We start from the raw sequence: 14,727 nt of genomic DNA on the forward strand, positions 1-14,727 counted from the left end.
TAGATTGATACTTGCCCCAAGGTCACATAGGGCTGTCTTGGTACAAGTGCCCTCTAATGTGCATGGTATCATAAAGCTTCCGGGATCCTTAAGCTTTTCTGGTAAGCTTGTTAGGATGACTGCACTGCATTCTTCAGTCAGAAAAACTTTTTCTGTTTCTCTCCAATCCTTCTTATGACTTAAGATCTCTTTCATGAATTTAGCATAAGAGGGTATTTGCTCAAGTGCTTCTGCAAACAGAATCTTTATTTCAAGAGTCCTGAGATAGTCTGCAAAGCGGGCAAATTGTTTATCCTGTTTTGCTTGGCGGAGTTTCTGAGGATAAGGCATTTTGGCTTTATATTCTTCAACCTTAGTTGCTGCAGGTTTATTTCCTACAGAGGTAGGTTGAGAAGCCTTCTTGAGGGAGTTATTATCAGCACTTGCAGGTGTCTGATCCCTCACTGGCGTTTGAACGCCAGAACTGGACATGAATTGGGCGTTTAACGCCAGTTTTTCACCCTTTTCTGGCGTTTGAACGCCAGACTTGTTCCTCTCTAGGCTCTTACTGTCCTCAGAGGGATTTTGGGTAGCAGGTTGCTCATCCTCTGTCAGCTGTTCTTTTCTTGGCTTTTTGCTGCTTTAAGTTGAGGTATTTAACGTTTTTCCACTTCTTAATTGAACTGCTTGGCACTCCTCTGTTATCTGTTTTGATAACTGCTGTTTAGTCTGATTCAATTGTGATTCCATATCCTTGTTAGCAATTTTGGTTTCTTGTAGCATCTCCTTAAATTCTGCTAACTGCCTTGTTATAGAAGATAGTTGCTGATTGAGTTCAGCAACTTGTTCCTGAGGACTAAAGTCAGTTGATACTGCCTTAGCTTCTTCTTTCATAAAGGACTCATTACTTATGTACAAATGCTGATTTCTAGCAACTATATCAATAAGCTCTTGAGCCTCTTCAATAGTCTTTCTCATGTGTATAGATCCACCAGCTGAGTGGTCTAGAGATATCTGAGCTTTTTCTGTAAGCCCATAGTAGAAGATGTCTAATTGCACCCACTCTGAAAATATTTCAGAGGGGCATTTCCTTAGCATCCCTCTGTACCTCTCCCAGGCATTATAAAGGGATTCATCATCCTCTTGTTTAAAGCCTTGGATGTCCAGCCTTAGCTGTGTCATCCTTTTTGGAGGGAAATATTGATTCAGAAATTTGTCTGATAACTGTTTCCATGTTCTTATGCTTGCTGTGGGTTGGTTATTTAACCACCTCTTAGCTTGAACTTTTACAGCAAACGAAAATAGTAACAGCCTGTATACATCCTGATCTACCTCCTTGTCACGCACTGTGTCAGCAATTTGTAAGAACTGCGCCAAAAACTCAGTAGGTTCTTCCTGTGGAAGACCGGAATACTGGCAATTTTGCTGCATCATGACAATGAGCTGAGGATTTAGCTCAAAACTGCTTGCTTTGATGGGAGGTATACAGATGCTACTCCCATATGCAGCAGTAATGGGGTTAGCATATGACCCCAGAGTCCTTCTGGACTGTTCATTTCTATTTAGGTCCATGATAGATAAAATGGAATTGATATGAATTGCAAACAAAATATATTTTTGTTTTTATTTTATATAAGTAGAAACAAACCGAATTATTAAGAATAAATAAAAATAATAAGATAAAATAAAATAATTAGAAATTAAAATGTAAATTTCGAAAACTAAGAGAAAAATAAATTTGAAAACGAAAATAATTACTTAATTAAGAAGATTTGAAAAACTTTGGATATGATTTTTGAAAAAGATTTTGAATTTTGAAATTTCAAAACTAAGATAAGATAGAATAGAAAGTTTTAAAATAAAAATCTGAATTTTTAAAGGAAACTTCGAAAATTAATTAAAATAAAGAGAAAAGATATTTTTGAATTTAATGAAGAAAGAGAAAAACAGTAAAAATGACACCAAACTTAAATTTTTAGATCAAAACGAAGGAAACAAACAGGAAAACTTTGAATATCACGATGAACGCTAAGAACAACTTTTGAAAATTTTTTAAGAAAACAAAAACACAAAGGACACCAAACTTAAAAATTTTTATATTTTGAGCAATAATAATTCGAAAAAAAATGAAAGAAAAATAAAATCATACAATTGACACCAAACTTAAAATATGAAACTAAACTCAAACAGAAAAACTCAATTATTAGTTTATAAAAATTTTCGATAAAAATGAAAAAGAAAATAAGAATTCTGAAAAAAAAAAGTTTCAACCAAAAACAATAATAGAAGACGCAATTTTAGTGACTCTAAACAAAAAAGATAAATTTTTCCTAATCTAAGCAACAAAATAAACCGTCAGTTGTCCAAACTCGAACAATCCCCGGCAACGGCGCCAAAAACTTGGTGCACGAATTGTAAATCATACTTTTCACAACTCGTACCACTAACCAGCAAGTGCACTGGATCGTCCAAGTAATACCTTACGTGAGTAAGGGTCGATCCCACGGAGATTGTCGGCTTGAAGCAAGCTATGGTTATTTTGTAATTCTTAGTCAGGAAATTAATAATAAAAATGGTTGGGTTTATGAAAAGTAATTAACATAAAATAAATAATACTTGTTATGCAGTAATCGAGAATAGATTGAGGTTTTGAAGATGCTCTGTCTTCTGAATCTCTAATTTCCTACTATCTTCTTCTTCACGCACGCAGGTCTCCTTCCATGGCAAGTTGTATGTTGGTGGATCACCATTGTCAATGGCTACCATCCATCCTCTCAGTGAAAATAATCCAAATGTGCTGTCACCGCACGGCTAATCATCTGTCGGTTCTCACTCATGTTGGAATAGAATCCATTGATTCTTTTGCGTCTGTCACTACGCCCAACACTTGCAAGTTTGAAGCTCGTCACAGTCATCCCTTCCCATATCCTACTCAGAATACCACAGACAAGGTTTAGACTTTCCGGATCTTAGGAATGGCCACCAATAATTCTAGCCTATACCACGAAGACTCTGATCATGAACCAAGAGGCTAAGAGATACACACTCAAGCTAGTGCAGATAGAACGGAGGTGGTTGTCAGGCACGCGTTCCTAGGTGAGAATGATGATGAGTGTCACGGATCATCACATTCATCAGGGTGAAGTGCGAGTGAATATCTTAGAATAGAAACAAGCGTGATTGAATAAAAAAACAGTAGTAATTGCATTAATTCATCGAAACACAGCAGAGCTCCTCACCCCCATGTTTAGAGACTCATGCCCTCAGAAATACAATGTAAAGTGTAAAAAATGTCATGAGGTCTATAGTAAATCTCTAAAAGTAGTTTTTATACTAAACTAGTTACCTAGGTTTACAGAAAATGAGTAAACTAAGATAGATAGTGCAGAAATCCACTTCCAGGGCCCACTTGGTGTGTGCTTGGGCTGAGCATTGAGCTTTACACATGTAGAGGCTTCTCTTGGAGTTAAACGCCAGGTTGCAGCCTGTTTGTGGCGTTTAACTTCAGAATAGGGCAAGAAGTTGGCGTTTGAACGCCAGTTTGCATCGTCAAAACTCAGGCAAAGTATGGACTATTATATATTGCTGGAAAGCCCTGGATGTCTACTTTCCAACGCAGGGAGGTCAGAATCCAACAGCATCTGCAGTTCTTTTTCAGCCTCTGAATCAGATTTTTGCTCAGGTCCCTCAATTTCAACCAGAAAATACCTGAAATCACAGAAAAACACACAAACTCGTAGTAAAGTTCAGAAATGTGAATTTTGTATAAAAATTAATAAAAACATAGTAAAAACTAACTAAATCATACTAAAAACTACCTAAAAACAATGCCAAAAAGCGTATAAATTATCCGCTCATCATATATGCCCGCGCACAAGCTGTGCTAGCACTGCAAACAGAACGCACTTCCCTGCTTGTGCATGCGCATAGGTGTGTGCGTTCGCACAGGTCAAAATTTTACAGGGTGTGCGTCCGCACGAGGGTGTGCGCTCGCACATATCAGAAATCCTGAAATTCTGCAACTTTGCAGAATTTAAAATTTTTAACACCCAACTTTGAATGATCATAACTTTCTCTACAAAATTCCAAATTTCACAAACTTTATATTGATTGAAAGGGTTTTCAAAGATATTTATGATCGAGGCAAAAGTTATGATTGGACAAATTTCACCAAAATCCAATTTTTACCCAAATTCACAATTTTCTCAATTCCTTTATAAAACACAAACAAACCAACTCAAACCATTCCAAACCATTCAAAACTCTATTTTTCATCAAAATTGACCTCTTGTGTCATAGTACATCAATCATACCACATTTTTCCTCACCTTTCATTATCCATACCTCAATATCACATATACAACATATTCACCAATCTTCATTATATTACCATCAATTCTCATCATCAAATCAACCACAATTCAAATTAATATTCAACAATGCTCATTTATCCACATCCATCATATCTCACTTCATCATTTAACCACAACAACAACACCAAATGGTTATACTTCATCAACACAAATAATCATCAACAACATACAATTTCTAGACCTATCCTATGGGTCACTAGCCTAAGTGTCCATGAATATTATATACTACATAGAGGAAACCGAAACCATACCTTGGCCGATTCTCTATATGCTGTAAAACTCCAATTTAGCCCAAACAAGCTCCCAACCAAAATCCAAGCTTTCAATTCCACTCCAATAAGCAAAATTAAGTTCCAAAAGCTCCCAAAGTCACAATTATCAAACTATATATGCATAAACCATCACAAATCAACCTAGGGTTCTATTTAAACATAAAATCACAAGGGTTTAGTGGCCCTTATCTTTTTCAACAGATTTGGATGTCAAAACCCAAGGCTAAGCAAGGCTTAGAACAAACATAAACATCCAAAATCACAAAAACTCATTTAACCCCAAAGCCCTAGGAACCGAAATTTTGGTGAGAAGAATAGAAAAAATTTCGTGGTTACCTCTCCAGTTTCTTGTATGGATTTTGTAGAGCTCTTCACAAGAATTGCGTAGCTGCAAACGGTGCGGCGATCGGAGCTCTCTAGCTCAAGATATGAGCTTTGGAAGATTGAGATGAATAGTGTTTTCTCTTCTCCACTTCCTCTTTTCCTTTCAGCTGGGTGTGTGGTGTTATGAGTGTGTTGTGGCTGAAGTGAGTCATTAATGGCGCTATTTATATGTTGGGCTTGGGCCCAACTTGGGTCCGGTCTAACTCATTAGCGTTTTTAGCCCGTTTGGCCCAACTTCGAGCCAAACCTTTAAAATTAACGTCCAGTTTTTAACTTCTAACATTTTTCTAAGGTTTTTGCCGGTTTTCACTTTTTCTCATGCAGTACCAGGCAGACTTGGACTGGTTCAACCGGTTCAACTGTCGGTTCACAATTTTTTGCGGTTTTTCACAGAAAGCACATTTTCTGACTCAGAAAGACCCACTGGGTCCAAAAATCACCTTTTAATCCTCAATTTCTCACTCTAACTTTTTGGAATCTAATTTGGGCAATATTAATTACTTAACTAACCGGTTGATTAGTTGCGGTTCTTACATTTTCCTCACCAAATAAGAAATTTTGCCCTCAAAATTTGAATTACCTGAGAAAAGCTCGGGATAATCCTTTCGCATTTTAGAATCCAATTCCCAAGTGTGCTCTTCTACTCCTGCTCGCTCCCAAGCAACTTTAACCAACTGAACTTCTTTCCCTCGCAGCTTCTTCATACTAGTGTCATCGATTCTCACTAGCATTACTTGGAAAGTTAAGTTCTCCTTCAACTCAACCGACTCAGGCTCCACCACATGAGCCGCATCCGACGTGTACTTACGGAGTTGTGACACATGGAATACGTCATGCAAGTTAGACAGATGAGGTGGCAAGGCAACTTGATACGCCACCAGCCTGAATCTCTTCAAAATCTCAAACGATCCTATGTATCTTGGGTTCAACTTCTTGGTCTTAATTGCTCTTCCAATCCCATTTGTCAGTGTCACTCGAAGAAATACATGTTCTCCCACTTCAAACTCTAGCAGTTTCCTTCCCTGATCTCCGTAGCTCTTCTATCGACTCTGAGCAGTTAGAATCCTTGCACGAATCTTCTTGATGTTTTCAGTAGTCTCTGTTATTACCTCAGGACTCAAAATACTTGCTTTACCAGATTCATACCAACAAAGTGGAGATTGGCACTTTCATCCATACAAGGCTTCATATGGAGCCATCCCAATGCCCGCATGAAAGCTGTTGTTGTATGCAAACTCCACTAATGGCATGTATCGGTCCCAACTTCTAGGTCGATCTAAAACACATGCTCTCAGCATATTCTTCAACGTCTGAATAGTCCTTTCCGACTGTCCATCGGTTTGCAGATGATATGCGGTACTAAGACATAGCTTCGTACCAAAAGCTCTTTAGAAAGCTCCCCAAAACCTTGATGTGAATCAGGGATCACGGTCCGATACTATGCTTGACGGCACACCATGCAACCTTACTATCTCCTTGATGTACAATCTTGCCAACTCCTCCATAGAACAGTTTACTCGGATAGGCAGAAAATGAGCGGATTTGGTTAAGCGATCCACGATCACCCAAATCGCATCAAATCCCGACCTAGTCCTCGGTAAATCGGTCACAAAATCCATCGCGATTCCTTCCCACTTCCACTAAGGAATCTCAAGTGGTTGTAGCATTTTTGACAGTTTCTGATGCTCTATCTTCACTTTCTGACAAGTCAAACATTTGGATACCACTGTAGCTACATCACCCTTTATCCTAGGCCACCAGAACATCTTCTTCAAGTCATAATACATCTTCGTGCTTCCTGGATGAATAGAAAACCCACTGTTGTGAGCTTCCAACAACAAATCTTATCTCAAACTCCCAACATCTGGTATGCAAATTCTTCCCTTGTACCTCCATAACCCTTCATCATCCTTAGTGAATTCTTCACGCCTCTTATCACTAACTGGTTGAAATAATTGCTGAAGCTTCTGTTCATCTTGCTGAGCTCTCTGAATCTCTGTCTTAAACATACTTGAAATCTGTAACTGATTCAAACAAGCTCTTCCGGCAACTTCACCAATATCCAGCTTAAGATCCAAAAACTTATCTACTAGCTCCTCTTCCTTAATCCTCATCCAAGCTATTGTTAGAGATTTCTGACTCAAAGCGTCTGCTACCACGTTTGCCTTTCCAGGGTGATAACTCAACTCGAAATCATAATCTTTAAGCAACTCCATCCACCTTCTCTGGCGCATATTAAGCTCTTTTTGATCAAAGATGTACTTGAGACTCTTATGATCAGAGAAGATGCTAAACCTTACTCCGTACAAGTGGTGTCTCCAAATCTTCAATGCAAACACAATTGTCGCTAATTCCAAGTCATGAGTGGGGTAATTCACCTTATGCGGTCTCAGCTGATGCGATGCGTAAGCCACCACATTCCGATGTTGCATCAACACGCAACCCAAACCTTTCAGAGAAGCATCACAGTACACTTCGAATGGTTCATGCGATTCCGGTAAGATTAGAATAAGTGCTGAAGTTAATCTCTGCTTCAAAGTCTGAAAACTCTCTTCGCACTCCGACGTCCACATGAATGGCACTTCTTTCCTTGTCAACTTCGTCATTGGTAATGCAATCCGGGAAAATCCTTCGATAAATCTCCAGTAATATCCGGCTAAACCCAAGAAGCTTCTCACTTTCGTCACGGTCGTTGGTCTTTCCCACTCCATCACCGTTTCTACCTTAGAAGGATCTACAGCTATTCCTCCTTTGCTCACCACGTGGCTTAAGAAATTTACTTCCTCCTTCCAAAACTCACACTTCGACAACTTAGCGTACAACTTTCGCTCCTTTAGGATTTGCAGCACAATCCTCAAGTGCTCCTCATGCTCTTTCACCGTCTTAGAATAAACTAATATGTCGTCTATGAACACCACCACGAATTTGTCCAAAAAGGGACGAAACACTCTGTTCATGTAATCCATGAAAACAGCAGGTGCATTCGTTAACCCAATGGACATTACCGCAAACTCGTAGTGTCCATAGCGTGTCCTGAACGCAGTCTTAGGGATATCATCCTCTTTCACCCTTATTTGATGGTAACCGGATCTCAAATCAATTTTGGAAAACACTCCAACTCCTTGCAATTGATCCATCAAGTCATCTATCCTTGGAAATGGGTACTTGTTCTTCACAGTCACTTTGTTCAACTGTCGGTAATCCACACATAATCGCATTCCTCCATCCTTCTTCTTTACCAATAAAACTGGCGCTCCCCACGGTGATACACTCAGTCGAATGAACCTCTTGTTCAGAAGCTCTATCAACTGAGTCTTTAACTCTACCAGCTCTATCGAAGCCATTCTATACGGCGCAATCGACACTGGTCCGGCTCCCGGCACCAATTCAATCGCAAATTCAATTTTTCTTTGAGGTGGGAACTCAGGGATATCTTCCGGGAATACTTCTGGAAAATCTTTAACCATCGGTATCTGATCTAAGTTCTGGGCATCACCCAACGCATTAGCAGCCAACAGAATATAACTCTGACACTCCTTCCCACTACAATGCACCATTACAGAGTTCAGGTAATATCACGTAGCTACCACTGCTCCATTTCCTCCGTCTGGCATAAACCGAATTGTCCGTTCAAAATAATCCAACAAAATCAGATTCTTTGACAACCAATCAAACCCCAAAATCATCTCTAGCCCCACCATTGGTAAACAGATGAAATCATACACAAAGTCTCTACCCTCGAGCTTGAAACCTACTTGTCTACAACCTGACCTAGTCATAACTGTCTGATGCGGAGTATGTACATGCAGATCAAAAGGTAACTCTGACACTTTCAAACTTAATTCCTCAACTTTAGCAAATGAAATAAATGAATGCGAAGCTTTAGTATCATATAATGCAACTAAGAACTTATGACCAATTAGACATATACCTCTCATCAACGGATCCGCCTTAGAAGCATCCTTGGCATTCACAGCAAAGACTCGACCTTGATGATGACTCTGGCCCGCATTCTGGTTCCTCCCACGAGTGCAATCCCTCACAATGTGGCCAGGCAACCCACAACTAAAGCAACCACTCTGATTTTCTCTCCCCTTAGCATACTGAAACTGAGTCTGAATGTTTCTCCTGAAACCTCCTTGACCTTGAGGCGCATATCCTCCTCTCTTGAAGCTTTGCCCTCTAGGATGAAAATACTTGCCACGCCCCCAACTAGAGCTCCCTCCATGAGTTTTCTTGGATGCCGTCATGCTCTTGGCATACTCTTCCACTACTCTAGTCTTGTTCACTAAGTCAGAGAAGACATGGATCTCCATAGGCACCACAGCAATCATAATGCTATCCTTTAAACCTCTCTGGTACTTAATGCACTTTCAGCTCTCGTAAGTCTCTGGGGCACCTTGACATACCCTAAAAAACCTACAAAGCTCCTCAAACTTGTTGGTGTAGTCCGCCACAGATAGGGAACCTTGCTTCAACTGCATTAGTTCCATCTCCTTTGCTTCCCTTGCAGACTCAGGGTAGTATTTCTTATAAAAGGCCGTTTGGAACACCTCCCGTGGAACATCAGTGTTCTGTAGCTGTAGCAAGCGACACTCTGCTTGCCACCAGGGCTGGGCCTCTTCCGCAAGCTGATAAGCGGCAAACTCTACATACTGATTGAGTGGAACATGCTGCGCCTGTAAAGCACGCTCCATAGCCTGAAACCAGTGATCCGCTTCAGTATGATTAGTGGATCCTCGGAAAGTTGGCGAATGAACCTTGAGGAACGTCGCCAAGGTCATCGGAACTACTCCCGTGTTATCGCCATTTCCCTCAGTATTATCATTGGCATTTCCTTCGCCATTTCCATTACCATTCCCGTTCCCGGCCGGTTGGCCTAACCTCTACACAGCTTGCAGAGTCGCAACAGCATTAGCTTCCATGGTATTAGCGAGGTTCGCCATTGCCTCCATGAATTCGGCATGATTGTCAGCTGGTTGCTCATTCCTACTTTCTCGTGTACGTGTCCGACCTCGTCCACGAGTGGCCATTAGGGTTCCTGTCTACACTAAACAATCGATATCAAAGTGATCAGTCTCAATATCAAAAGTCTAGTGCTTCAATTATCCCAAATAGGCACTCACAAACAAGCATGCTATGTATATATCAAGTAGATAACCTAATAGCATCAAAGAAAAGACACATAGAGTATGCAATGAAGCACAATCAGTCCACCCCTCAGGCTCAAGAGGACGAACCGCTCTGATACCACTAAATGTAACACCCTAATTAGCCTAAGCTTTACCTCGTGTCGTAAAGCAAAGGTTAATCAGAGATTACGACAGTTCTAAGCTCATACGTAATATATATATAGAAAGAATAGTATAATCTAGAAGCCCAATGAAGGATATAGCTCAAAAACAGAATTTCAAAAGCGCAAAACGTACTAACGAAGCTACTAGCTTAAGGCACAAGAAACAGATAAGCTACAACAAAATATAAGTATCTAATATCATGGGAAACTAGCCTCGACTCGCGGAGTTTAAGCCGGCTAGCCATATAAAGGTATACAAAACCATACAGTGAAAATAGCTTATACAGGTTTTGTTCTCTCAATTACAAGCCTCTAGGCTAAACAAAATACAAAAGAGGGATGTATAAACAAGATAAACCAAAAGACTCCAAAAGAATCCAGGATCATCCGCTTCTGTCACCATCCAAAACAACTCACCGAGGTGGGTTGCGACCTGCATCTGAAAAATACAACAAAGATATGGTATGAGAACCGGAGGTTCTCAGTATGGTAACAGTGCCCAGTGATGTAGGATATAAGACCCCGAGACGGCAAAGGCAATCCCTAGCTCCATATCCATCACAAGATTCAAACTTAAAGCATTCTAAAACAAATAAGCATAATTATAACATCATTAACTTAAATAAACCGAGTAATCTATCTTAGGGGATTTCTACTCTAACCAAACACTGCTGTCCCACAGCCTTCACCAACCTATCTTCCATGCGATCTCATCGCCACCGCCTTCCAAACCTCCCCAATCCCAGTAGAAAACACAGATAATACTCAATACAAGTAAAACACAAGTATAAGCATATAAGGTAAATAGAGTAAATAGGCATGTTATTCAATTAGGTATACAATTACACGTCGGCAAAGCAAACATACAGATAGAAAATGCATATGATGAATGCCTGCCCTATTGGCTGTGATATCACATTGTCGGTTCAACTGCCAACCCGACACATCTCCATGGAGACGTCGCCCTTCGGATTTCTCATATGGGAACCCCCGAGATATAGTGCCCAGATCACTGTCCAGGTACCGGCGCCTGCACGCCTATAGATCCGAAGGGATGCGAGCGGGATACTCTTGCCTCAGATCTCACATCTCAACGTAAGCAGGATTAACCACCGTCCTTATGCCGCCGCCACTACCTCGACAGATGGGATTAACCACCGTCCCAACCGGGCGCATAGCATCTCATAATCTCATTAAAAACATTATTTCAGTGGTTTTCAGAAAGTATTTTCAGTATACAGAGATCCATCATCTCAATCCGAGTCCCCGACTTATCTCAACCACTGTCCATTCATAACTCAGTTTCCACATATCAAAAGTTCATCATTCCTCCTCTCATATATCAATCATCCTTCACCTAAAGTCAAATCATTCTCAGCACGACAGAAACCTAGGCCTTCGTTTTCTAATTTATCATAAAATCATGTACTAGGACCCTTAAGTTATATCCCATGTGCTAATACTCAAAACTAGGCCCAAAAGTCTTAAAATGGTGTTTTAGAAGCTTACAACCTTGTTAGAAAGGTAGAATAGTTGAAAAATAAGCAAAATTTGAGAAACAAGACGTGTGCGGCCGCACAGGGGTGTGTGCGTGTGCACGCCCAAGAAATTTTAAAATGTGTGCGTATGCACAGGTGGCAAAACTTACAGAATCTATTCACTCGCACAACCTGTGCACCCCCAACAGACTGGCCTTCCCAACATGTGCGTCTGCATAGGCCTGTGCGTCCACAATGGTTAAAATTCTTCCCTAGATATGCGCACACACAGGTGTGTGCGTCCGCACAGGTCAAAATTTTTATAGGGTGTGCGCTCGCACATATCAGAAATCCTGAAATTCTGCAACTTTGTAGAATTTCAGACTTTTAACACCAACTTTGAATGATCATAACTTTCTCTAAAAAATTCCAAATTTCACAAACTTTGTATCGATTGAAAGGGTTTTCAAAGATCTTTAATTCTAAATAAATTTTAATCAATTTCAAAAACCGAGGCAAAAGTTATGATCAGACAAAGTTCACCAAAATCCAATTTTTACCCAAATTCACAATTTCCTCAATTCCTTTATAAAACACAAGCAAACCAACTCAAACCATTCCAAGCCATTCAAAACTCTATTTTTCATCAAAATTGACCTCTTGTGTCATAGTACATCAATCATACCACATTTTTCCTCACCTTTCATTATCCATACCTTAATATCACATATACAACATATTCACCAATCTTTATTATATTACCATCAATTCTCATTATCAAATCAACCACAATTCAAATTAATATTCAACAATGCTCATTTATCCACATCCATCATATCTCACTTCATCATTTAACCACAACAAAAACACCAAATGGTTATACTTCATCAACACAAACAATCATCAACAACATACAATTTCCAAACCTATCCTATGGGTCACTAGCCTAAGTGTCCATGAATATTATATACTAAATAGAGGAAACCAAAACCATACCTTAGCCGATTCCCTATATGCTCTAAAACTCCAATTTAGCCCAAACAAGCTCCCAACCAAAATCCAAGCTTTTAATTCCACTCCAATAAGCACAATTAAGTTCCAAAAGCTCCCAAAGTCACAATTATCAAACTATATATGCATAAACCATCACAAATCAACCTAGGGTTCCATTTAAATATAAAATCACAAGGGTTTAGTGGCCCTTACCTTTTTCAATAGATTTGGATGTCAAAACTCGAAGGCTAAGCAAGGCTTAGAGCAAACCTAAACATCTAAAATCGCAAAAACTCATTTAACCCCAAAGCCCTAGGAACCGAAATTTTGGAGAGAATAATAGAAATAATTTCGTAGTTATCTCTTCATTTCTTGTATGGGTTTTGTAGAGCTCTTTACGAGGAACGCGTAGCCACAAACGATGCGGCGATCGGAGCTCTCTAGCTCAAGATATGAGCTTTGGAAGATTGAGATGAATAGTGTTTTCTCTTCTCCACTTCCTCTTTTCCTTTCAGCTGGGTGTGTGGTGTTATGAGTGTGTTGTGGCTGAAGTGAGTCATTAATGGCGCTATTTATATGTTGGGCTTGGGCCCAACTTAGGTCCGGTCCAACCCGTTAGTGTTTTTAGCCCGTTTGGCCCAACTTCGGCCCAAACCTTTAAAATTAATGTCCGGTTTTCAACTTCTAACATTTTTCTAAGGTTTTTGTTGGTTTTCACTTTTTCTCATGCGTTACCGGGCAGACCTGAACCGGTTCAACTGTCGGTTTGCAATTTTTTGCAGTTTTTTGCAGAAAGCACATTTTCTGACTCAGATAGACCCACTGAGTCCAAAAATCACCTTTTAATCCTCAATTTCTCAGTCTAACTTTTCAGAATCTAATTTGGACAATATTAATTACTTAACTAATCAGTTGATTAATTGTGATTCTTATAACTGTCACAGTTACGGACAAGCTCTCTAGAGTCCTTAAAGAGAGTGGGCCAGTAGAAGCCACTTTGGAGAACCTTGGTGGCTGTCCGCTCACCTCCAAAGTGTCCTTCATAGTCTGAGCCATTGCAATGTCATAGGATTCTCTGTGCCTCTTCTTCAGACACACAGCGTCGAATTATTCCATCCAAGCATCTCTTAAAGAGATATGGTTCATTCCACAAGTAGTACTTTACATCATGCATGAGTTTTCGGGCTTGCTGCCTATTAAACTCTTTGGGAATGAACCTTATAGCCTTGTAATTTGCAATGTCTATAAACCAAGGTGCTGTTTATATGGCATAGAGTTGCTCATCTGAAAAGGATTTGGATATGTCAGTGGAGGGAGGAGAAGTCCCTGCTACTGGTTCAATCCTAGACAAGTGGTCAGCCACTTGATTTTCTGTGCCTTTTCTGTCTCTAATTTCTATATCAAACTCTTGCAGGAGTAATACCCATCTTATGAGTCTGGGCTTAGAGTCCTGCTTAGTGAGTAGATACCTTAGAGCAACATGGTCAGTATAGATAATGACCTTAGATCCTTCTAAGTAGGACCTGAACTTGTCAATGGCATAAACCACTGCAAGTAGCTCCTTTTCTGTAGTAGTGTAATTCTTCTACACATCATTTAGTACACGACTAGCATAATAAATGACATGCAGAAATTTGTCATGACTCTGTCCCAAAACTGCGCCAATGGCATGGTCACTGCCATCACACATAAGTTCAAATGGCAAGTCCCAGTTAGGTGCAAAGATGATAGGAGCAGTGACAAGCTTGGCTTTTAATGTTTCAAAGGCATGCAGGCATTCTTGGTCAAAGACAAATGGAGCATCAGTGGCCTAGAGATTACATAGGGGTTTTGCAATTTTAGAAAAATCTTTTATGAACCTCCTGTAAAATCCTGCATGTCCTAGGAAACTTCTGATTGCTTTGACATTAGTAGGAGGAGGCAATTGTTCAATCACTTCCACCTTAGCTTGA

The 14,727-nt window shown here is 39.9% G+C and overlaps 1 protein-coding gene across 1 annotated transcript; it reads right to left on the reverse strand.

Moving 5' to 3' along the window:
- Nucleotides 1-8,583: 8,583 nt before the first annotated feature.
- Nucleotides 8,584-9,342, reverse strand: LOC148554728 (uncharacterized). The gene has a single exon (XM_088490457.1). It carries the CDS (start codon nt 9,340-9,342, stop codon nt 8,584-8,586), a length of 759 nt encoding a protein of 252 aa, XP_088346583.1.
- Nucleotides 9,343-14,727: the final 5,385 nt, after the last annotated feature.

This window comes from Arachis ipaensis, chromosome B6, assembly GCF_059453495.1.
Source record: "Arachis ipaensis isolate K30076 ecotype BB chromosome B6, ASM5945349v1, whole genome shotgun sequence".
Lineage (NCBI taxonomy): Eukaryota > Viridiplantae > Streptophyta > Magnoliopsida > Fabales > Fabaceae > Arachis > Arachis ipaensis.